At 38.9% G+C, this 24,983-nt stretch overlaps 1 protein-coding gene across 1 annotated transcript; it reads right to left on the reverse strand.

Moving 5' to 3' along the window:
• Positions 1-15,290: 15,290 nt before the first annotated feature.
• LOC110904314 lies at positions 15,291-16,538 on the reverse strand. The gene is made up of 3 exons (XM_022150188.1): positions 16,152-16,538; positions 15,749-15,942; positions 15,291-15,384 (listed from the first exon to the last, which is right to left on the reverse strand). Exons 1-3 carry the CDS (start codon positions 16,536-16,538, stop codon positions 15,291-15,293), a joined length of 675 nt encoding a protein of 224 aa, XP_022005880.1.
• Between the last annotated feature and the right edge of the window lie 8,445 nt (positions 16,539-24,983).

The following is a 24,983-nucleotide window of genomic DNA, read 5'->3' on the forward strand; positions in this document are numbered from 1 at the left end:
ACTTCTTTCATGGTGTTCGTGTGAAAGGCCCACAACCATGCAAGCTCTTCAGCATCCTTTCTTTTATGGTTGTTATCGTGTGCCTCCAACTCCGCCTTGAAGACACATGTTGTAACATTTTTAATTATGTACCACTCGTGTTCAGAATTGAAAAGCAACGAGGGCTGTTGAAGGGGACAAGAAGCTTAAGGAGTTTTGCGAGTGGGTTAGAAAGAGTGGACTGATGGAGTGTGTGAAAACCGGGTGCTAAAGTGTATTATAACAAGTGTTTTATTGCCGTGAACTTGATTATATGTGTTGAATATAGTAACTACGAGCTTTTGTGGTGTTACAGGTTAATCGGAATAATTCAGAGGAATTAAAGTGCTTAGAAGCGAAGAGGAACAAGCAAGGATGATTATCGAGAGAAATTATATCATTCAGGATGTGTTCGGGTCGAAATAGAGCTTTGGAGATTCAGGATATGTGAAAATCCAAAGTTCGGGGACCAATTGGTAATTAACTGAAAGATAATTATAGTTGAATATTGAAGGAACAAGAAACATTGAAGTTTAAGGGGTCTCCTGGTCATTAAATGGAAGATGGAAGTGTTATAATTGTGAGAGGAATGAAAGAACTAAAGTCGGGGGACCAAAAATGACTAATGCTGGAAGTTATACAAATGGTCTAAGAGTTTGAAGACATTCACAGCTCCACCTACGGTTTCCAAACCGTAGGTCACGGTTCATGAAGGTGCTGGTCGTTTGAGTCACACCGTAACCTACGGTGCAAACCGTAGGCTACGGTTCGGAGGTTCTGTCCACAACAGCGAGGATACACCGTAACTTACGACCTTGCGCCGTAGGCTACGGCCCGGCGGTGAGTTTTGTAAGGGCGCGTGGATGTGAAGTTTTTGGAGGGGATTTTAATGAAAGTTAACCCTAATTTTTATAACACTTCATCAATACATGAATTTGGGCAGCAATATACACTTTTTGGCTCTCACTTTCCATCATCTTCATCATAGCTTTCATCCTAACAACCGAATTAATCTCCGTTCAACAAGCATTCAAAGATCACGTGACTAAGATGATTGGCTAATTCTCTATAGTTTCCTCCGGGTGGAGGATTCTTGCAAGTAAGCTAGGTTTTGTGTTTGATGCTTGTTACCGGTTGATTTGATTTAGTTGATTTGTAAACGATTGATTTTGTTTAAACCTAGTTTTCATTCTTTCAATTCCCGAGAGTTCTAGTAATTGGGATATATTAGATAGGGATTGGGTTTGGTAATCTTCAATTGATAATCATGTGATAACCTCTCGTGTGACAACCCGAACCTTCAAGGTTAGTGCCCCTTCGTCGTGTGATCCCGTTTTATTATTATTTCATATTATTTCTTTCCATCACGTCTCCCTTCGATAATAAAAGTTATTTTGCACCCATGATTTTAGTGAGCTCGCTGATTTTTAAATACGATTGTGTATATTGGTGCTAGTGGGCTACGGGGTTGTGTGGGCCATGCAGAAGCCAATAGGCGACCAATATCACTTATAGTATCTTGGCCCAACCCCCATTAGAAATTCTTAACTTAATTCTACTTGGCCCAACCCCCTAATACTAGAGAACTCGGCCCAACTTCCTTATCTAACTATATGTATGCGTAGACCAAATAGTAATGCACGACCAATATCATATTACAAACCCTAATCAAGTGTGAACGGCCGTAGCAAAGTTCCAGTCAAGATCACCATCGTCGGTTAGTACTATTCTTGTTTGTTCATTCTATTAATCGTCGATCTTATAAGATCAGGTGCTAGACTTTATGTATGAGCAATCTGGGTAGTTCAATCTCAGAATTATTAGGTGATAGTAATGTGATAAATGATCGAATATACATATATACATGCTAGCCGATTGCTATGTGATGTTATGATAGTAATGTGATAAATGATCGAATATACATATATACATGCTAGCCGATTGCTATGTGATGTTATGATAGTAATGTGATAAATGATCGAATATACATGTATACATGCTAGCCGATTGCTATGTAAGTTATAATGATAGTAAGGTATGGTGGCTTAAAATCGGTCCAATGGGGTTGGACCATCTTGACAAAATGACGGCTCATGTGGGGGGAATCAACTTGGCTGACAACAATAACACACGATTGGACCACTGTTATAATTGTGCACATGATCACATGGTTGAATATTGTTATCTTAGAATTATATAACTCACCAAGACTTTGTTTCATAAAGTGGCCGACATTGTTGAATTGTATTCTTTTGGGAATGTTTTCTATTGGACCAAACATTCACTAAATTCTTTATAACTAGGCCGCAAATTTTATAGTCCTTGAAACTTGTTCTTTTTTTTATTAAATTATGTTATAGGGAGGGATTATAATAATAATTATATAGTGAATAAGGGATTGGTGTGGACCGGCATTTAACTAGGCTGCACCTGCATATTTCGGCTACACCTTTAGTTAAGGATCACATGGACCGGTTGTGATGGGATATGGGATTTATCATGAATTTGGCCGCCACTGTAGCTTTAAGTTGACCGACAACCCTTGACTGCTTACTATTGAAACCATGGCACACTCTATCCACTTGAATGTTATGATTAAAGTCTCTTAGAGCCAAACAATTTCATGTGATATTCGCTGACAAGCATTTGTTACACTTGAATCAAGTGATGGAAGTGATAACACACGATTTCATGACCACTAAAACAATTATTAATGAATTTACAAAATAGATGCCATACCTAGATGATCATATGTTTATATGATAATAGATGTAACAACAGGTTTAACTTTAATGTCCATGAGTGCTGTTGATAGTTGACGGTATGGGAATGTACAGATCGATGATAAATACTTGTGATGCAACTTGTATTCTGGAAATGTATAGTGTATTAAGTAAGCATGTATGTAGAACGAACATTCTATTGCGGGAATAAACTGTGGTAACCTGATTAATGTATGTCACGGTTAACTGTTATAGTTCGGATAACAATGTGCAGTGCAACCTGTGTATTATGTAACAAAATACGTGATTTAATACGAATGCGACACTGATTGTTACTGATAAACCATGTTAGGATTGTTTTGAGCGATTTGAGCACGTAACTAGTCAAACCGAGCAAACCAAGGTGAGTTCACTACATTCGAGCATGCGTCCCAGTGGTTGGGGACAGTCAGGGGGATCCCATGGGAGGGGATGAGTCTTTGGGTAAAAACGGGAATATTGGTTAATGATCTCACCTATCATCTTTTGTAAGTCCCTCATCGGGTATTAGTTAGTAGCGCTACTTAGGTTTGGCACCCTCACCCCGTGCCTGTAGAGGACGGAGGTGAACTAATGACCCAGTCTGGCCCAGTACTAGATAGGAGTACGTGGGAAGGGCAGTCCGTGAGCCGTCCGTGTTTGGAAATGAGATATTAACAATATTACTTGCTTTGGGTATTAAACTGTTTTACACACACCGGGTAACAAACGTTTTCTAAAACTGTGAACTCGCCAGCTTTGTCTGATACATGTGTTACATGCTCGCAGGTCCTTAGGTACTTGGAACGCAGGAACTTGCTGGCTGGAGGGTGCAAGTGGTCATGGTTGCTTTGCTGAGTTATTTCACGAACATTTATTTACTCTGGTTGTGTGAAATATATACTTTATGATACGTTAATGTTTCCGCTGAACTTACGGTTTTTGAACAACTTATGTTTGGGATTTCAGTATTATTAAATGATGAAACTTTATTTCAAACTTGTGATTCAATGTAATTGGTGGCTCATTGCTTGTCGTCACACGCCTAACAGGGACACTCCCTAGGTGGTAATTTGGGGGTGTGACAGTTTGGTATCAGAGCCGCTGGTTATAGTGAATTTGGTTTTAAAACCGATTTATAAAACCAGACTATAACTGAATTGATACGACATTGACCATGACACTCAGCTCCAGGCAGCAAGGTTCGTCTCTTGTTTACTATTACATAGCATAGTTAGTACATACTCATGATTAGTATCACACTCGAACGCACACTTGATATTGCAAATACGAATTACTATGCTATCTGTTTATGCTACGTGATTTAAGAGTAGGACTCTACTTGAATTTACATGCTCTGTGTTGTGATGTCGTCGGTCGTACTGCATAAGTTTGGGGAAACCTTTTAACATGAGTAGGGAGGAACTGAGATAAGCATGCAAATCGGGTTATTATTATGGGTGCACACATAATAACAACGTGGGGTGCATGTGAGTCCCAGTAAATCTCGACTAGTGTGAAAAGGAATCCCACGTTGTTAGTCAATCTTGTATTGGAACCTCGAAAACTGTGAATACTATAGCAATACTTGACATCTGCTTGAAATGGTCTGTTAAATCGTTCCTTCTTCCCCTATTTGTAGAATCATGAACGGACGTGGTGGAGGTCGTCGTGGTGGACGAAATGGAGGCCGCGGTGGTGGGCGTGGCGAAATTCATATGACCCAGGCTGAGCTAGAAGCATTACTCAACGCTCAGGTGGCTGCAGCCTTGGCAGCTTACCAGGCTGGTATGACATGTGCCAGACATTCTTTTCCTTTGAATTGTAAACTTGAGTCTTAGTTGTTGGTTTGTTTTCCCTCGTTAATAGGTCAGCCGGCGCCACAAAACCCGCCTCACCCACCGGTCTGCACTTTTAAAACTTTCATGGATTGCAAGCCACAGACCTTCAGTGGCACTGAAGGGGCTGTGGGACTTATACGCTGGTTCGAAAAGGCGGAGTCAGTATTTGCGATATGTAACTGCCCAGCTGGGGATAGAGTAAAGTTTGCAGCAGGCACGCTTCAGGATGGTGCCTTGACCTGGTGGAATGCCCAGGTCCAACTGCTAGGTATTGAGGCGGCGAACGCCACTACGTGGGATGATTTTAAAGAATTGATGAGGGAGGAATACTGTCCTCGAGATGAAATAGCGAAGTTAGAGAATGAGTATTACCATCTGACAATGGTGGGGTCTGAAATCGAGGCGTATGTGAAGCGGTCATATGAGTTAGCTGATTTGTGTCCAAACTTGTCCCGACCCATGCCCCGAAGAATCGAGTTGTTTATTAAGGGGTTACCTCCACGAGTGAAGGGTTTGGTCACTGCCGCAAACCTCAACAACCTGACCCAGATCGTTCGTTTGGCGCATAAAATCACTGATCAGGAGGTGGAGAGCGGGGATCTACCACCGCGTATTTCTACTACCACTGCTACTACTACCGCTACTACAGCTACTACTCCTGCCATAGACAGCAAGCGTAAGTGGAACGATGCAGACAAGGGGTCCAACTCTGCACAGCCTCAGAAGAAGACGGATACTGGCAGCACCCGCAGTTTCAGTCAGACAGCATCAGTGAATCAGAACTCGAGCAAAAGATCAGGGCAGGGATCATATGCGGGGAAGCTACCCTTGTGCAACAAGTGTGATTTTCATCACAAGGGGCAGTGTACTCGGGTTTGTCATCGGTGTAATCGACCGGGGCACAAGGCTAGGGATTGTAGGGCCACTTTTCCAGTTCAGCAGCAGTCATCACAGCAGTCGGGTAGACAACAGACTCAGCAGAACCAGGGTACTCAGAAGGGGTGTTTTCAGTGTGGGGCTGAGGGACACTTTAAGCGAGACTGCCCTCAGCTGAAGCAGAACACAGGGGGTAGCAACGGGAACAACAATGCGGGTAATGTCGCGCGTGGGCGCGGGTTTGTGTTGGGAGCTGGTGAAGCGCGGATCGACGGCAACGTGGTTACTGGTACGTTTTCAGTGAATGGTGTTATTGCTTCTATTTTATTTGATTCTGGTGCCGACTGGAGTTACGTGTCTTTGGGGTTCAGTTCTCAATTAGGGTTAAGTCCTACACTTCTCGTAATGAAACACATAGTAGAAATCGCAAATGGTAAAACAATCGAAGCTACACATGTCCTACTTGGGTGTAAAATCGAACTTCTGGGTCAAGTATTCGACATTGACTTAATACCTATTACTCTTGGAAGCTTCGACGTGATCGTTGGAATGGACTGGCTGTCCAAGTATCAAGCGGAGATTCTCTGTAAAGAGAAGATCATACGTGTTCCTCTTCCTAGTGGGGAATTTTTATCAGTTCAGGGTCATCGCAGTGGGACCCCGGTTAGTATTGTTTCAGCGATGAAGGCTCAGAAGTATCTGCGTAAGGGTTATCCTGCAATTCTTGCTCTCGTCACTGATTCACAGTCAGATGAGAGGAAGATTGAAAACCTTCCTGTTGTTCGTGAATATCCTGACGTATTTCCTGAGGAACTCCCTGGTCTACCTCCACATCGTCAGGTGGAATTCCAGATCGACCTCGCACCAGCGGCAGCCCCAGTTGCTCGTGCTCCTTATCGACTTGCGCCAGGGGAGTTACAGGAATTATCAAACCAACTCCAAGAGCTGTTGGATAGGGGTTTCATCCGACCTAGCTTTTCCCCTTGGGGAGCCCCAGTTCTATTTGTGAAGAAGAAGGATGGGTCTTTCCGGATGTGTGTAGATTATCGTGAGCTCAACAAGGTGACGGTTAAAAACCGTTACCCTTTGCCTCGTATTGACGACCTGTTTGACCAGCTGCAAGGGTCAAGTTTCTATTCAAAAATCGACTTAAGGTCGGGGTATCATCAGGTGCGAGTTAGAGAGGAAGACGTTCCCAAAACAGCGTTTCGGACGCGATACGGTCACTACGAATTCTTAGTTATGCCATTCGGGTTGACCAACGCACCAGCGGTCTTCATGGATCTCATGAACCGCGTGTGCAAGCCATATCTTGATGACTTCGTTATCGTTTTTATCGACGACATTCTAATTTATTCCAAGAGCAAGGAAGATCATGAGCGGCATCTGCGCCTCATCTTAGAACTCCTGAGGAGGGAGCAGCTATACGCAAAATTTTCGAAGTGTGATTTTTGGATACGGGAGGTGCATTTTCTGGGGCATATAGTTAATGAGTTGGGCATACATGTGGATCCCGCCAAGATCGACGCCATTAGAAATTGGGCGATACCAAAGAATCCTTCGGAGGTACGGCAATTTCTCGGTCTAGCAGGGTACTATCGTCGTTTTATTCAGAATTTCTCGAAGATTGCTCAGCCACTCACCTTATTAACACAGAAGAAGGTCGTCTACTCATGGGGAGCGAAACAGGAGGATGCATTCCAACTTTTGAAACAAAAATTATGCAGCGCGCCGATTCTATCTCTACCAGATGGTACCGAGGATTTTGTGGTTTATTGTGATGCTTCGATTCAGGGCCTCGGTTGCGTGTTGATGCAACGCGAGAAGGTGATAGCTTATGCTTCTCGTCAGTTGAAAGTACACGAGAAAAACTACACGACACACGACTTGGAGTTGGGAGCAGTGGTCTTTGCACTGAAGATTTGGAGGCATTATCTCTACGGCACGAAATGCACCATCTATACTGATCACAAGAGCCTTCAGCATATCTTCGATCAGAAAGAGTTGAATATGCGTCAGCGTCGCTGGGTAGAGTTATTCAATGATTACGAGTGTGCCATCAAGTATCACCCGGGTAAGGCTAACGTTGTAGCGGATGCTCTTAGCCGCAAGGAACCAAAACCGAAGCGTACTCGTGCACTACAGCTTACTATTCATTCTGATCTACCTGCTCGGATCCGTTCAGCTCAGATTGAGGCGTTAAAGGAAGAAAATATTGAGGCTGAAGGATTACGAGGTCTACACAAGAAGAAGTTCGAGCAACGGTCTGACGGTATCTACTACTTCATAGAACGGATATGGGTTCCTTTATTTGGTGATCTTCGAGAGCTTGTGATGGACGAAGCACACAAGTCACGATATTCTATTCACCCAGGGTCCGATAAGATGTATCAGGACCTCAAGGTTTTGTATTGGTGGCCGAATATGAAAGCTCTTATTGCAACATACGTGAGTAAGTGCTTGACTTGCGCTAGGGTCAAAGCAGAGTACCAGAAACCTTCGGGTCTACTCCAGCAGCCGGAGATACCCATGTGGAAATGGGAACAGATTGCTATGGATTTCGTTACGGGGTTACCGAGAACACAGGCTGGAAACGATACGATATGGGTGATTGTCGACCGTCTCACAAAGTCAGCACACTTCTTAGCGATCAAGGAGACAGATAAATACTCGCAGCTCGCAGCAGTGTACCTTAAAGAGGTGGTTGCTAGGCACGGAGTGCCGACTTCTATTATTTCCGATCGAGATCCTCGTTTTACTTCGGAGTTATGGCAGGCTATGCATAAGTCGTTCGGCTCGCGTCTCGATATGAGCACAGCCTATCACCCACAAACAGATGGTCAGAGTGAACGCACCATTCAGACGCTAGAGGACATGTTACGAGCATGCGTTATCGATTTTGGAAAGGGGTGGGAGAAGCATTTGCCGTTGGTCGAGTTTTCCTACAACAACAGCTACCACACCAGTATCAAGGCGGCACCATTTGAGGCACTGTACGGGAGGAAGTGTCGTTCACCTCTTTGCTGGGCTGAAGTAGGTGATAGTCAGATCACGGGTCCTGAGATAGTACTCGAAACTTCAGAGAAGATCGTGAAAATCAGAGAACGTATGGCAGCTGCTCGTGATCGCCAGAAAGCCTATGCAGACAAGCGTGCCAAGGAGGTAGTGTTTGAAGTGAACGACCGAGTTATGTTGAAAGTCTCACCGTGGAAAGGGGTTGTGCGCTTTGGGAAACGTGGTAAGCTGAATCCACGTTATGTTGGGCCGTTTAAGGTTTTGGAGCGCATCGGTAAGGTGGCTTATAGGTTGGAGTTACCTACCGAGCTGGGAAATGTTCACGACGTATTTCATGTATCACAGTTAAAGAAGTGTTATGCAGACGACCCACTAACGGTACCTTTACAAGAGTTGAAGATCGACGACAAGCTGCAGTTTGTAGAAGAACCCATCGAGATTATGGACCGGGAAGTCAAAGTGCGTAAACACAGTCGTATTCCTATTGTGAGGGTTCGTTGGAACTCAAGACGTGGACCGGAGTTCACGTGGGAGCGCGAGGATCAGATGAAACTAAAGTACCCTCATCTCTTTCCCAACGACAAAGCTGGATCGAGCAAAACTGGTGAATCTCGGGGCGAGATTCCTTTTCAAGTTGGGGATGATGTGACACTTGGGCAAAATCCGCAGCAGTCATGAATTCTCGCTTCATCCCTTCGTGTTCACTTGTCAAATTTCGGGGCGAAATTTCTTTCAAGTTGGGGATGATGTGACAACCCGAACCTTCAAGGTTAGTGCCCCTTCGTCGTGTGATCCCGTTTTATTATTATTTCATATTATTTCTTTCCATCACGTCTCCCTTCGATAATAAAAGTTATTTTGCACCCATGATTTTAGTGAGCTCGCTGATTTTTAAATACGATTGTGTATATTGGTGCTAGTGGGCTACGGGGTTGTGTGGGCCATGCAGAAGCCAATAGGCGACCAATATCACTTATAGTATCTTGGCCCAACCCCCATTAGAAATTCTTAACTTAATTCTACTTGGCCCAACCCCCTAATACTAGAGAACTCGGCCCAACTTCCTTATCTAACTATATGTATGCGTAGACCAAATAGTAATGCACGACCAATATCATATTACAAACCCTAATCAAGTGTGAACGGCCGTAGCAAAGTTCCAGTCAAGATCACCATCGTCGGTTAGTACTATTCTTGTTTGTTCATTCTATTAATCGTCGATCTTATAAGATCAGGTGCTAGACTTTATGTATGAGCAATCTGGGTAGTTCAATCTCAGAATTATTAGGTGATAGTAATGTGATAAATGATCGAATATACATATATACATGCTAGCCGATTGCTATGTGATGTTATGATAGTAATGTGATAAATGATCGAATATACATATATACATGCTAGCCGATTGCTATGTGATGTTATGATAGTAATGTGATAAATGATCGAATATACATGTATACATGCTAGCCGATTGCTATGTAAGTTATAATGATAGTAAGGTATGGTGGCTTAAAATCGGTCCAATGGGGTTGGACCATCTTGACAAAATGACGGCTCATGTGGGGGGAATCAACTTGGCTGACAACAATAACACACGATTGGACCACTGTTATAATTGTGCACATGATCACATGGTTGAATATTGTTATCTTAGAATTATATAACTCACCAAGACTTTGTTTCATAAAGTGGCCGACATTGTTGAATTGTATTCTTTTGGGAATGTTTTCTATTGGACCAAACATTCACTAAATTCTTTATAACTAGGCCGCAAATTTTATAGTCCTTGAAACTTGTTCTTTTTTTTATTAAATTATGTTATAGGGAGGGATTATAATAATAATTATATAGTGAATAAGGGATTGGTGTGGACCGGCATTTAACTAGGCTGCACCTGCATATTTCGGCTACACCTTTAGTTAAGGATCACATGGACCGGTTGTGATGGGATATGGGATTTATCATGAATTTGGCCGCCACTGTAGCTTTAAGTTGACCGACAACCCTTGACTGCTTACTATTGAAACCATGGCACACTCTATCCACTTGAATGTTATGATTAAAGTCTCTTAGAGCCAAACAATTTCATGTGATATTCGCTGACAAGCATTTGTTACACTTGAATCAAGTGATGGAAGTGATAACACACGATTTCATGACCACTAAAACAATTATTAATGAATTTACAAAATAGATGCCATACCTAGATGATCATATGTTTATATGATAATAGATGTAACAACAGGTTTAACTTTAATGTCCATGAGTGCTGTTGATAGTTGACGGTATGGGAATGTACAGATCGATGATAAATACTTGTGATGCAACTTGTATTCTGGAAATGTATAGTGTATTAAGTAAGCATGTATGTAGAACGAACATTCTATTGCGGGAATAAACTGTGGTAACCTGATTAATGTATGTCACGGTTAACTGTTATAGTTCGGATAACAATGTGCAGTGCAACCTGTGTATTATGTAACAAAATACGTGATTTAATACGAATGCGACACTGATTGTTACTGATAAACCATGTTAGGATTGTTTTGAGCGATTTGAGCACGTAACTAGTCAAACCGAGCAAACCAAGGTGAGTTCACTACATTCGAGCATGCGTCCCAGTGGTTGGGGACAGTCAGGGGGATCCCATGGGAGGGGATGAGTCTTTGGGTAAAAACGGGAATATTGGTTAATGATCTCACCTATCATCTTTTGTAAGTCCCTCATCGGGTATTAGTTAGTAGCGCTACTTAGGTTTGGCACCCTCACCCCGTGCCTGTAGAGGACGGAGGTGAACTAATGACCCAGTCTGGCCCAGTACTAGATAGGAGTACGTGGGAAGGGCAGTCCGTGAGCCGTCCGTGTTTGGAAATGAGATATTAACAATATTACTTGCTTTGGGTATTAAACTGTTTTACACACACCGGGTAACAAACGTTTTCTAAAACTGTGAACTCGCCAGCTTTGTCTGATACATGTGTTACATGCTCGCAGGTCCTTAGGTACTTGGAACGCAGGAACTTGCTGGCTGGAGGGTGCAAGTGGTCATGGTTGCTTTGCTGAGTTATTTCACGAACATTTATTTACTCTGGTTGTGTGAAATATATACTTTATGATACGTTAATGTTTCCGCTGAACTTACGGTTTTTGAACAACTTATGTTTGGGATTTCAGTATTATTAAATGATGAAACTTTATTTCAAACTTGTGATTCAATGTAATTGGTGGCTCATTGCTTGTCGTCACACGCCTAACAGGGACACTCCCTAGGTGGTAATTTGGGGGTGTGACATCTCGTTGTTAATCAATCAGAGTACTTAGTCCTCTTTTATCACAATCAGTTAAATCAGATTATACAGTTATGTCTATGTAATTGTAAACAATCCAACACAAATAGAATCTACTTTGAATCTAGAATCCGGAGGAACCATTGTTCTCTCCCATTGTTTACAACCTCGTATTTTCGTAATTCGCTAGTTAATCAAACCATCAATCGAGTTTTACTTTTTAGTAATAGTTAATCAATACTTAGCATCGTGACACTTTCCACAATCCTCCTCTGGTTCGATATTCGACTTACCCTACCTACGTGGTTTAGTTGGTTTTTGCATGTCCTTAACGACAGACATCATGGACGCTAGTGACGAAGATCCTATTCGAAAGCTCCAATTTAATCCATTTTTGTTTTTAAGTAAAAGAAGTACGGAGAATGGAATTGAGGTTAACTGCCTTTAGGGTTTTAGATTGTGTTGGACTTGTTCTCGTTAATCATTATTAAAGGTGTTTAGTTGACATCAAGCTTTAGGATCAAATTTCTTGAATGCTTTGTATATATATGTTTTGTTAGAAAATTTGATGAAACGTAAACGTAATATTTTTGCTATTTTAATTTGTTTTTCAGTACATGACAATTTCTACGTGGACTATAATTCTACTTCTAATTATATGCACTAATGTATACTAAGAGACTCGAATTCTCAACCTTATATAGAAGAATATCCCGTTACACACCTTAATACCAGTAGGCTAGAACTCCTTTAGTCTCTCTCTCTCTCTCTCTCTTTCTCTCTTTGTGTATATATATAGAGAGAGTGTGTGAAGAAAGATATCGGTTTACACGCCATGCACGTTTAAGCCATTACTCAACCTACGACTACTCCACTAGGCTAGAACCCCTTTAGTCTCTCTCTCTCTCTCTCTCTCTGTATATATATATATATAGAGAGAGAAGAAAGATATCGCTTTACACGCCACCCACGTTTAAGCCATTACTTAACCTAACAACATCAGTGGCTATATGGATATATTGATAGGTGAATAGTTTTGTTTGCGAGTGTGTTTACAACTACACCATTGATCAGTTGTGTCTTTGAGACGATTAAATCTTCCTAAAGTCGTCGGCCTTCGCAAACATACAATTGAGCTCGTTAAAAATCTGTGAACCGAGATAGAGCAATATAGACCTGGAATATCATATTCTCATGCAACCATGAACTTTAGGAGGTATCATATATTATTTTTGTGTCATATTTATGTATGTTTATATTTCATAGGAGTCCCTCCTTACATGATGTTTGTGTCATATTTATGTATGTTTATATTTCATAGGAGTCCCTCCTTACATGATGTTTGAGGTGTTAGGTTATATCTTATATAGGTGAATTTGTTTTCTATATTTTTTATTACAACAACGACATATGCTATCTGATTTTACACCATCTAAATACTTACATTAGCAACTACTTAGTTGAAGCGAATTCATTAATATCATTGTACATACTCCATTTTGTTAATGGGTGAAATTATAAACTTTTATAAAGCCAAAGATTGAACAATATTATTTTAGTATATCCAAATGTTAAAACCACAAAAATTATTTTAAATAATTTTCATTTGATAGAAGTTTTTCTATATTTAAAATAGAGTAAGGTGCAATTTTACCCCCTGGGGTTTTATGTGATTGGCACTCTGACCCCCTACCAGGAAAATATTGATGTCTGACCCCCCAGCGTTGTTGATTTCCCTCAACATTACCCCCTCTGTCCATTCAACGTTAGTATGACCGTTTAGAAGCGATGAAATGACCATTAAACCCTCCATCCATCTTCTTCCTCAACACATATAACCCTAGCTCCCCTAAATCTTCAATCGCTCCATCCTCTTTCTCAACACATACAACCCTACCTCCCCTAATCATCAATCGCTCCATCTTCCTTGTGCCATCTCTTTGATCCAGCTCCAGCCCCAGCCAGATCTTGCTCTAGCTCCTTGTGCCGTCTCTGGGAAACGTAAAATGTCTAGCTCTTCTTCTCACCCTATTTCGATTGAAAGGTAAAATGGTGAATACCCAACCCTTAGACATTATCTGTCCTTGTGGTGGTCTATGTGATGTGTAAGTGATTTCTGAGTTATGCATATTGAATGTAATTAGGGGATAATTACTGAGTTGTTATGTTGATATTGATGTCCGATTTTAGATTGGAGGATGTGGATTCCTTAGATGGGCTGATGTTGGTGAAGAACAGGGATGTCCAATTTGTTGTGACGTAATGCCTGCTTTAATTCAAAGTATCAAAGATAAGGATGAGTTGGCTAAGTGCAAAGACAAATTGGCTCAGTACAAGAATGACGATGTGTTCAAATGGAAGTTGTACTTAGGGATTACTTGGGTCTTGATTGTGCTAGTTTATTTTCTTAAGTATTTAAATGTAGACAAATTGTATTAGTATTTGTATTTTCTACTAGTTGTAACTGACTTTCCAGTTATTTCAAGGCTAAATTTCCCTTTTTCAAGTTCTTACTGTTTGTTTTAATGTTATATTGGTAGCCTGAATGTAATCCTGAAGCTATTGTTGAGAATGAGAATGATAAGGATGAAGATGTAGTTACAACTGAAGAACCAGACAATTATGTATACTTTGAGGATCAAGACTCTAAGGTACTCAGACCTTATTTGGAGGAACAAACAGAGAATGAAGTGACACTCGAAGATCCGACAAAAGACTATGACCCTGAAGTGCTAGAACATGCATGGGATTACAGTTATTGGGATGAAGAGGATGATTGGTACCACAATCCATATGAAGGGGAGCATGGTTCTGATTCGGATTGGTCTTGTTTGGATGATTGTCACTAGAAATAGGCTAGAAACCAGCATCTAAATTTGTTGTATGTTGTATTTTGGACCACTAAATTATGGAATTTGTACTAAAGTTTGCAATGTAATCGAATTACTTTCTGTCATAATTGTTTGAACACAAATATGAAAATACTGAAATGCAGCCATATAAAAAACTACCAAACATTTTCATCACAACATAATAAAGTAACAAAGATAGTCATAACTGCATAAATGAAAACAAACATTGTCTGTAACAAAGTCGACAAACTACCATACAACTAGAGATATTAGAAACCATAAAAAACTTCCATCAATCATAAAGATTGTCAATTGGGGCACCTTGAGTGGCAGTATGCGATTCTTGTGAAGCAGCAGATTGTTCACCCCTTGTCCTTTGCAGCTCCTGATGTTGTGTCCCAGGTTTCCACATTTACCACACTTGTTGGTGGTGCCCTTTCTGGTCATTTTACCTCCTTTGTTGAACTCCTTCTCAAGCTCTTTTTCCCCAAATGCCTTCTTTCGCTTCTTCTTTGGCCTTCCAACCTATGTATGATGCTTTGGTGGGATAATTGTTGATGGACATTGAGAAGGAGTCCACATCTCCGGCCCATTGATTGGCTCTATGACATTCTCATAAACTTCCTTCCATGTTGACAACCAATACACATCCGAAACCCACTATTCTGGTATACCAACGTCAATGCTATTCCTTGACATATCCCATATGGCTGCAACAGCATGTTTGCAAGGCATCCCTGTTAAGTCCCACTTCCTGCATGCACAATTTTTATTTTTAACATTCACAACACACTATTTAAATGGTTGATACAGACACGTCTATTTAAATGGTTGATACAGACACGTATCAAGTAACAGGTCCGAGATCAAAGACCTCAGTGGCATGAGGTGTAAGTGGCCCAATACACTTTGCTTGTATATTCTTTACATTTACTATCCTCTTGGTCATGTACTCCCTAATGAATTCTAAGCATGTGATAATCGGCTTGTCCCTTGACCCTATGATTTGTCTGTTAAAAACTTCGCGTATGTTGTTCAGCAACATATCACATTTAGCTCTTCCAGAAAAATAAGCTCTTGACCAAGCTGTGTATGGGATCTCATTCAGCCAGTCATACATAGCCTGTTCTGTTGTCTTAATTTCTTCCATAGCCTTGTTAAAATAGGGAATGGAGATCTTCCTACTTGCTAACCAAAGAAAATTCTTGTAAACATCCCCACACCACTTGGATTTCATGTTCTCATGAATGTGCCTCAAACAAAACTTGTGCTCAGCATTAGGAAAAACTGCTAGCATAGCTGGAATCAGACCCTGTCATACAAATTGGAAATATACGTCTTATTTTTCAAGCAAAGTTTACAAAAAAAGTTAGGAATTAACATGTAATAATGGATTATCTTCTGTCTGTCGCTAATGAAAGTGAAACATGAATCAACTGTGCACTCTAGGTCATCTCTCAATAGTTGCAAAAACCATTTCCAACTTTGTGTTGTTTATGCCTCAACAACAGCATAACAAACTGGATATATGCTATTGTTCCCATCTATACCAACAACACTTAAGATCTGTCCAAGAAAAGGACCTTTCACAAAACACCCATCGACATCCAGCAATGGTCTTCCAATCATCTTAAAAACTCTCATCATAGATGCAAAACAAACATATATCCTTCGAAACTGCCTTGTAGGACTACTAGGATCCCCATGTGGTTCCATATCTATCTTAATTGTACTACCTTGGTTGGCTTTAAGAAGTTCATCATAGTACGACCTTAGAAGACCATACTGCTTTTGGTAATCACCAAATATCCTGGTAGTTCTTATCCTCTTAGCTCTGAACACCTTATGTAGTGATATTTCTAGTTGATGCTGCCTAAGAAGTTGACTTTGAATTGCTTGAATTGGCATCTCTGGATTGCTTTCAATCATAGGGTTGGATCTCCCTGGCAATCGAACTCATTGTATACAATGATACGTCCCTGGTTGTCAAACAGTTATGATGATTATGAGCTGTCTTCACACACCATTTCTCCTTAGTCGTCTTCCTTGAGATGTGAACTGCCCAAGGGCAGGTAGGCTTTGTATGCCTTTTAATGTGCCTGTATTTTTGCCCCTACCTTATTGATTTTACTATTTTGCCCCTCATCTCCTTTTTTTGCAACACCAAGTAGTGGTGTATTACTACCAAAACACACTACTCTATACCTTAACAACTCGTTTTTTAGGATAAAAACATCCCTCCTAGCCTTAAGAGCATACTTTTTGACCATCTCGTTCATCGTACTCTTGTCATCGATAAGCTGACCAACATAGAAGGGTACATCATCTGCACCCCTCTCTTTGACAGCAGCCTTCCTTTTCCTCCTTATCTTCTTGGAAACCCTATCTCTAAGTGTTGTATTGTCATCAGACCCACTTTCAAAGTCCTCCAGTTCTACAGGAAGATGACCATCTACATTTCTCTCATCATCATGATCCCCATCACTAGAACCATCCAGTTCTTCACTAGTAAATTCTACATTAGCCCTAAACCTCTGCATACAGACTTCTATTTCATAAACCATATTATTTTCCTCAACATACTCATAATCAGGATCACTTTCTTCATCCACTTCATTCTGATCTTTACTTTCTTCCTCATTTTCATTCTGAATTTCATTTGCATTGTGTACTAAAACTGATGCTGGAACAATTTCTCTACATGGCCCTCCTTGATCTTCATACGACTCCATCAAGATTGTTGACCTCTGATGTTCAACATACATGTCTATCAAGTGGACTCCTTGACGCACATGATCAAACATAACTTCTAAATCAACATCACATTTTAATGTCCTAAGAACAAAATCCAAAGACATGTAAGGTTCCTTGTAATGAATGTAGAATAAGATACCATCATCGTGACCTATTTTCTTAATCATCTCCTCTAAAACATTCGTAGTCAACACACGAAAATCTACATGATCAACGTATTTGATCTTTCCATCTAAATATTCCCTATTTGGGTTTTCTACAAAATTACCTCCATGGTGTACCCTTATTGTAAATTGTCTCTGAGTGTCACCTGTAAACACATCAACATCAGATTAACACAGCAAAAGGTTCAATTTTTACCTAACTAAGACCTGTAAGCTTGCATGTCACTTACGGTACATCTCGTCTGGTTCGAAATACTGATCTTCAGCTCTAATCTTCCATAATTGAAGATCCATACTACTAACAACTTGGATTTCGCTTGTAATTGTTCAAATGTGCAGGATCGCCATGTACAGAAATTGATGATTTGAGAACTAGGTTAACTTCAGGGTTTCATATTGAGGAAATGTGAAAGATAAAGGGATGTAAGTAATGATTAGGGGTGAAATTAACAATTTGCCCTTTGACTGTTTGAAGATAACGTTTCAAAAATAACGGACACAAAGACCAGGGGGTAATGTTGAGGGAAATCGACAACGTTGGGGGGTCAGACAGCAAAATTTTCCTGGTAGAGGGTCAGAGTGCCAATCACATAAAACCCCAGGGGGTAAAATTGCAGTTTACTCTTTAAAATAATTTAGTTCTTCCTATTGTGCGTGAGTTTATGAATTGGTGATGTAGTCAGATGGGAACCTATATTATTAAAAGGAAGAACTTCATATACTCTCTAACCTTGTTAATTGTAATATTTTCTTAAATCATTGAGAATTGTATATTATATATCGAAAATTTGATACTTCACAAATTTAAAATGAATATATGAAATTTTCTCTTAGTAAAATACATTATACATGTCAATTTGACGGATGGCACTAAGTTAATGGCGTGTCTTGACTTTTTGGGGTGTCTTTAAACGATAAACCGGACACTTGGTCTTGGAACATTGACCCTGATGAAGGCTTTTCTGTTAAATCGGTGAGGAAAAAGTTTCAATTTTTCAAAGCTGATTCAAAAAGGTTTGGCATTTCTTGGAATTCTTGGTTGCCTCTAAAAGTAAACGTCGTTGGCTGGAGGCTTTTTCTTGGTCACTTTCCTTCTAAAGATGCTCTTCAACATCGGAATATTCATACTGATTCTTTTTTTATGTCTGTTTTGCCTTGAGTGCGCTGAATCTTTAGACCATTCTTTCTCAGCTAGCTTGTTCTTTTTCGGGTGAGGTCTAGATGGCTATTGCATCGTGGTTCCGTTTGCAGCCTTTCTTCGCTTTCGGTGCTCAAGACTTAATGCAACTTCATGGATCTTTGAAGATAATTAAGAATGGGAAGAGAATCATCCAGGCCATCATATTGTTAACCTGTTGGACTATTTGGCAAGTGTGAAATGAGCTGATATGTCAGAGTAAGGCGGCTATGTGGTAGGCATAATGGGTGAGGTCATGGCTCTCGGATTCCTGTGGCTTTAGAGCAGGGCTAAGACTATCGATCTTGACGAAGCGTCATGGGATTCTTTCAATTTTGTGTAACTTGTCTCTGTATTTGATGTTGTTCCTGTTTGTTCGGTTTTCTTGGGCCTCTAGTTTCTTGCTAGTTGGTGTTATATATTGTGTCTAGATCAAGTAATTCGAAGAAATTAACAAATCTAAAACACGAATTGAAATTGCACGTTTTGAGAAACCTAGATTAATCTCTAAATCGTGTGAGAACTATTAGAAAAACGTATTTGCGAGTTATACAAAATGATTTATCAGATTAGACAGAGATTACTCTTGTAGGAATTGGATTTGGGTGATTTTGTGATATTGAAATTGATGGAATGCTCGTAACCGTAAGTATACATGTTCTATATTTTGTATATACACGATCAAGAGAATTAAAAATCTCATGAGATTTCATTAGCCTACTTTAATACACGGTCAAGAGAAATTAGAAATCTCATGAGATTTCATTTGGCCTACTTTAAAATTAATATGTTTGATTTTTAAGACCATTAGCGGCATACATTAAAAATTTAAAATAAACTAATTGTGGTGCACTAAATAAAAACCAATTTACAAAGGATTTGTGGACTTTATATGTAATGGGTTTTTTATAGTTATTATTTGATTAACATATAATAAGCGCACACTATAAAACGCCTACTATAAAATATATTGAGCCCAAAGCAATTATATAATACCAGCCCCAAAATACCATTCGGGTCAAACGAGCCCGCACTCACGTGTTAACTAACTCGATTAATCACCGACGTTATTATCTCGATCGACAAGTTAATTCAATACTCTAAAATCTGTTGACAACACTAAACTTACCAATATTCCTCCCCCATTTTAGTGGTATCCATGATTAACTTAACCATCCTCAAAGAAACACAAATGCATGCATAATGAAAATGTCACGAGGATTGAATTTTCACTTAGTATATTATACGATACAAATATTAGAATAGCAGGGTATCTCATTGGATTGAACCCATGTTATCCATTTAAATACAAGTAGGTAACATACACACACATTTACAAATCCAAATTCCACTTGACATAATGTTTTACTAGCCTGTGTCCTAATCCTTCAAAGAATATATCAAGCTCAACTCCAAAGCTTCTTGAAGCGGCTAAACTCATATTTTTATAGGTAGTTCATTACTCTTGCACCTACCTTGCAATTTATCAATGAACTATTAAGAAATTCAACTTCATCCTACTTTATCTTGAAGTCTAAACACATACATTGGGATGATTTGCTAATGTGTTCCAATATCATTATGACAAGATTTCAGCATTGAATTCTACATCTAACGTTGTATTATATGGGAATTGGGGGTCTTGACATAAGATATTTAAATGGACTTGAACCCCATCCCTTTAGCTGATTTGTTCACAAGATCTCTTCCTAACCCTTTTGTTAGATGATCAGCTAAATAAAGCTCGGATTTAACAAACTCAACAGATATCACTCCATTCATGATTAACTCTTTAATCATACTATGTCTAACACCTAATATCTAGACATCCCATTGTACACTTGACTATATGCCTTAGCCAAGGTAGTTGCACTATCGCACTTGATAAAGATTGGTGATATCGGTTTCGACTATAATGGAATATTATAGATCAAATTTCTGAGCCACTCAGCTTCTTTACCGGCTACAGCTGAAGCCATAAACTCAGATTCCATAGTTGAGTTAGTGATGTAAGTTTGTTTCGTTGATGCCTAGGCAATGGTTCCACCTCCAAGTACGAATACCCAACCACTTGCAAAAGAATGATCTTCAATATTTGTTATCCAACTTGCATCAGAGTACCCTTCTATAACTGAAGGAAACCTTAATAGCATAAACTAAAGTTCATGGTTCCTTTTAGGTACTTAAGCAGTCTGTTCACTGCTTGCCAGTGTTGAGCAATAGGATTACTAGTAAATTTGCTCAACTTACCCACATCATAAGCTATGTCAAACCTTGTGCTAATCATAGCATACATCAAGAATCCAATGATCTTAGAATACTCTAATTGTGAACTGAATCACCAGAATTGGACATTAACCGGATGCTAGGATCTATGGGAGTACTAACAGAAGTATAATTGTAATAATTTATTTTCTTCAACACTTACTCAATGTAATGAGACTGTGTCATGGTTATACCATTGTTACTCCTTTTAATCTTTATTCCAAGGATCACATCCACATCCCCGTATCCTTAATTTCAAAATTAGAATACAACAATTGCTTTGTCATGTCAACTTGATCTTGGTTAGTGCCAAAGATCAACATATCATCCACATATAGACAAATTATCACTCCTTTACCAAGGATTCAAATCTACTGTAGACACACTTATCAACTTGGTTTAGAAGAAAACCATGAGATAAGATTACCTCATCAAATTTTTGATGCCACTGCTTAGGTGCTTGTTTTAAACCATATAATGATTTGCGATTTACAAACCTTGTGTTCTTGCCTAGTAATACAAAACCCTCTGGTTGTTTCATGTATACCTCTTCATCCAAGTCATTATTCAAGAATGCAGTCTTGACATCCATTTGGTGAATTATCAAGATATAAATTGAAGCAAGAGCTAAAAGAAGCCTTATGGTGGAAATTCTTGCAACAGGAGCATATGTATAAAAGAAATTTATTCCTTCCTTTTGTCTAAATCCTTGGAACCAACCTGGCTTTAAACTTATCTATGCTACCATCATCTCACATCTTTCTTTTAAAAATCCCCTACCACAAAACAATTACATTATATCGAAATTAAAAGATTGCCAACCCTTCCAATCCACCACACTACTTCTACACCTATTAGAATACCAAAGGTACCCCATAGCTTTGACATCCGAGACAATCTCAACAACGTTTCTACTAGTATGACTAAAAACCTTCTCGTTTCAAGCCTTCCAGGGACGCCAACACGTCAACACAACAATACCATATAGAACCTCCTTTTTACCCTTCGGCCATCCTGAACTCGAAGCAACATCCAGAATATCCTTAATCGAAATTAGAAAAATAGGAGGTAAATGAACCCAGCTCGCGATACTATTCCAAACTCCGTTCGCCATTCTACAGACCGTAAACAAATGCTCAGCATTTTCATCACATTTTCACCAGTTTTGTTACATCTTATTTTCTTCCCTTCTTAGCCCTTATGTTTAGGAAATGTATTTTTCAACCTTTTAACTGTTTATGAAAGTTGTAAAATGTCACTTTAACCCTCTCAAGAGTATATATAATCTGATTTTCCATATTATCTTCGTTCGTTAACTTAATAAAAAAATTAATTTGTTTCATGTTTTTTATGTACGTGTTGGTATAAATTCGAATTGATATACGTTTAGATGTAATTTTTATTCGGAAATGAGTCGGGTCAAATATAATATATTTTCATGCTTACTTATTATGTACGTTTCGGCATAAATTTTGTTTTCATTTATAATACTTTTTCATGCTTACTTTTTATGTACGTTTCGGGGTAAATATTTGTTTGAAAAAGAGTTGGGTCAAAATTTCAAGTTGGTCTACGTTTTAATGTACATGGTCGATAATAAGTTATACATAATCATGTTGCATAGTCGATACGATATTCGAGTTTTTCTACGTTTCAACATAAATTTGGTATAATATTTTGTATATATGTACATTCGAGTTTGTCTACATTTTGACATAAATTTGGTGTACGCTTCTGCTTTATTTTACACGTTTCCTACGTATGAATTGAATCGCATATAATACATTTTGACTCGACGGCATAAATTTGAGTTAGTCGGGTCGCATTGTACGTTATGATAGTACGTTTTGATCCACTCTAAATGCTTATAAGTTGCATTGAGTTCAATCAGATATGTCGAAATGTCCGTTTTCATATGGTTAACGAATCACATAACGCTTGGACTAATTCGTTCAACATTTGCGATGTACCCGCGCCGTTACTTATGAAAACACAAACGGGGCAAAGGGTGTAGCACGGCCGTTTCAACATATACTAGAAAATGTCTGTGTCGACCTAATCGTCACCCCACCTCATCCGCCTAACAAACAGTTTTGCCACACATTTAAGTTTATGGATCGCTAGTATTGCCATTATTGGTTTTCTGAAACTTATATAGATGAAACTTAGAAAATAAAGGTCAATAGTATTGCCAGTTGTATTAGAGAGTGCTACACAAGTGCCACCCAAGTCGCTGTCATTTAGGGCTGCTGCTCGACGATCGAGAATTGCTCGACGATTGCTTGAAAAAATGCTCTTTCGATTCCCGCTCAGTTTGTAAATGAGCCGCTCGGATCGGTTCGATTCAAATTCAATCCAAGCATGACCGAAGGTCTGCTCGCTCGTCGATCGCTCCGTTTCGCTCGAATTATTTTTATTAATAATATATATATATATATATAGAGAAAGGATGTATAGAAAACCCACTTGTGGTTAGAAAACCCGGGAAACTCAAAGCTCCCGATTTTATTTTATTTTTTTGAAAAAATTTACACATGTTATAAACATGTTTTTAAGGGTTTTGGACAAAAAAAATCAAAAAAGTGCCGGGTATATATTTTTTAAAAAAATAAACAAGTTTTGGTATAATATATGTTACATTCGTCTGACATATATTACCCCAGAAATTTGTTTATCTTTTTAAAAAATATCCTTTCGGCGCTTTTTTGATTTTTTTTTTTTTGCCCAAAACCCTTAAAAACACGTATATAACATGTGTAAATTTAAAAAAAAACAATTCGGGAGGTTAGAATTTCCCAAGTTTTCTAAATTATAACGGTTTTCTATAGATACTTGCATTATATATATATAGGATAGGTTATCACCCGCGAACTTCGCGGGTAGAAAAATTTACTTTATATTAATCGAGTTATGTCATTAAATAAAATAAAAATACATGTTTTCAAACGTAATTTTTTTATAATTGTTTTGAATTGAAAATTGTAGTCAATAGGTTGCGAGTAAGGTCAGAAACTTGGGGCAAGAACCGGAGGCAGAAACTTGCCTCTCTGAACGACCCATGAAACAAAAAAAAAACTTTTATTTTTTATAATAAAATATACACATGAAGTTGTTCGAACCTGCAAAACAAACTCATTTAATTAAATTTAGAAGTTAATTAAAAGTTTAAATTAGAAAATATAAACAACAAAAACTTTATTCATTAAAATATACACATGAAGTTGTTAACCTGAGCTTCACCAACATCTCTGCATCATCGACATCGCAGAGTACATCCAAAATCATTTAACATCCTAAACCTGTAACAACCACCCAGATAAGAGACTTAATCTTCCAAGTACCTCGAATGGTTTGTCGGATCGTTCAAAATCCAGTATGTGTAACGCAACTTCACAGCTCTATGAAACAATCGGCTCTGGATCTTTGGAGAATTCCTCAAATAGAGATATACATTGGTCATCTAGAAAAATGGTTTATTAAGGTCAGAAACATCAAGTTTTTCATAAAAGTGTCCCGAGTCAACCCAACACAGCCGTTTTGACCCTAAAAACCATGTTTGACTACCTACCCAATATAGTCCATTTTCCACAAAATATTATTAAAAAGTATAGTAGATTTTAGAAGCATGGTTCCTTATATTTTTGGTTTTAAAGATGTGGCAACTCTCTCTCTATCCTCTTTTCTCTGTGTTAAATTATTCTTTTTTTCCTTTTCCTTTCAGTTTTCGTTCAGAATATAATTCAGATTATAACAACCTCTCATTTTTTATACTTAAATGTGAATCTAATTGTTCAAACTTATTTGTCTACAATCAACAAAATCTCATATAACCAGCAATTTCATGCACAATCAAAGGTGTCACAATCAAACACAAACATAATTCAATCTACACATTTCTCAAAACACAATCTCTAACATCACTAACCTGTAGCAATAATTCAAAACCCTAACTAATGTGTTGTGCACTCACTAATATCTGCTACACATGTCTCA

Source organism: Helianthus annuus, chromosome 1 (genome assembly GCF_002127325.2).
Source record: "Helianthus annuus cultivar XRQ/B chromosome 1, HanXRQr2.0-SUNRISE, whole genome shotgun sequence".
Taxonomy (NCBI): domain Eukaryota; kingdom Viridiplantae; phylum Streptophyta; class Magnoliopsida; order Asterales; family Asteraceae; genus Helianthus; species Helianthus annuus.

What these genes read in the sequence shown, in the direction of transcription:
- LOC110904314 (XM_022150188.1), bottom strand. Translation starts at nt 16,538, where the DNA reads ATGCCAATTCAAGCAATTCAAAGTCAACTTCTTAGGCAGCATCAACTA. An exon ending in GGAACAATAGCATATATCCA is followed by an intron (nt 15,943 to 16,151) that starts GTTTGTTATGCT and finishes TTTGTATGACAG; the next exon opens with GGTCTGATTCCAGCTATGCT. An exon ending in AAGACAACAGAACAGGCTAT is followed by an intron (nt 15,385 to 15,748) that starts GTATGACTGGCT and finishes TTGTGCATGCAG; the next exon opens with GAAGTGGGACTTAACAGGGA.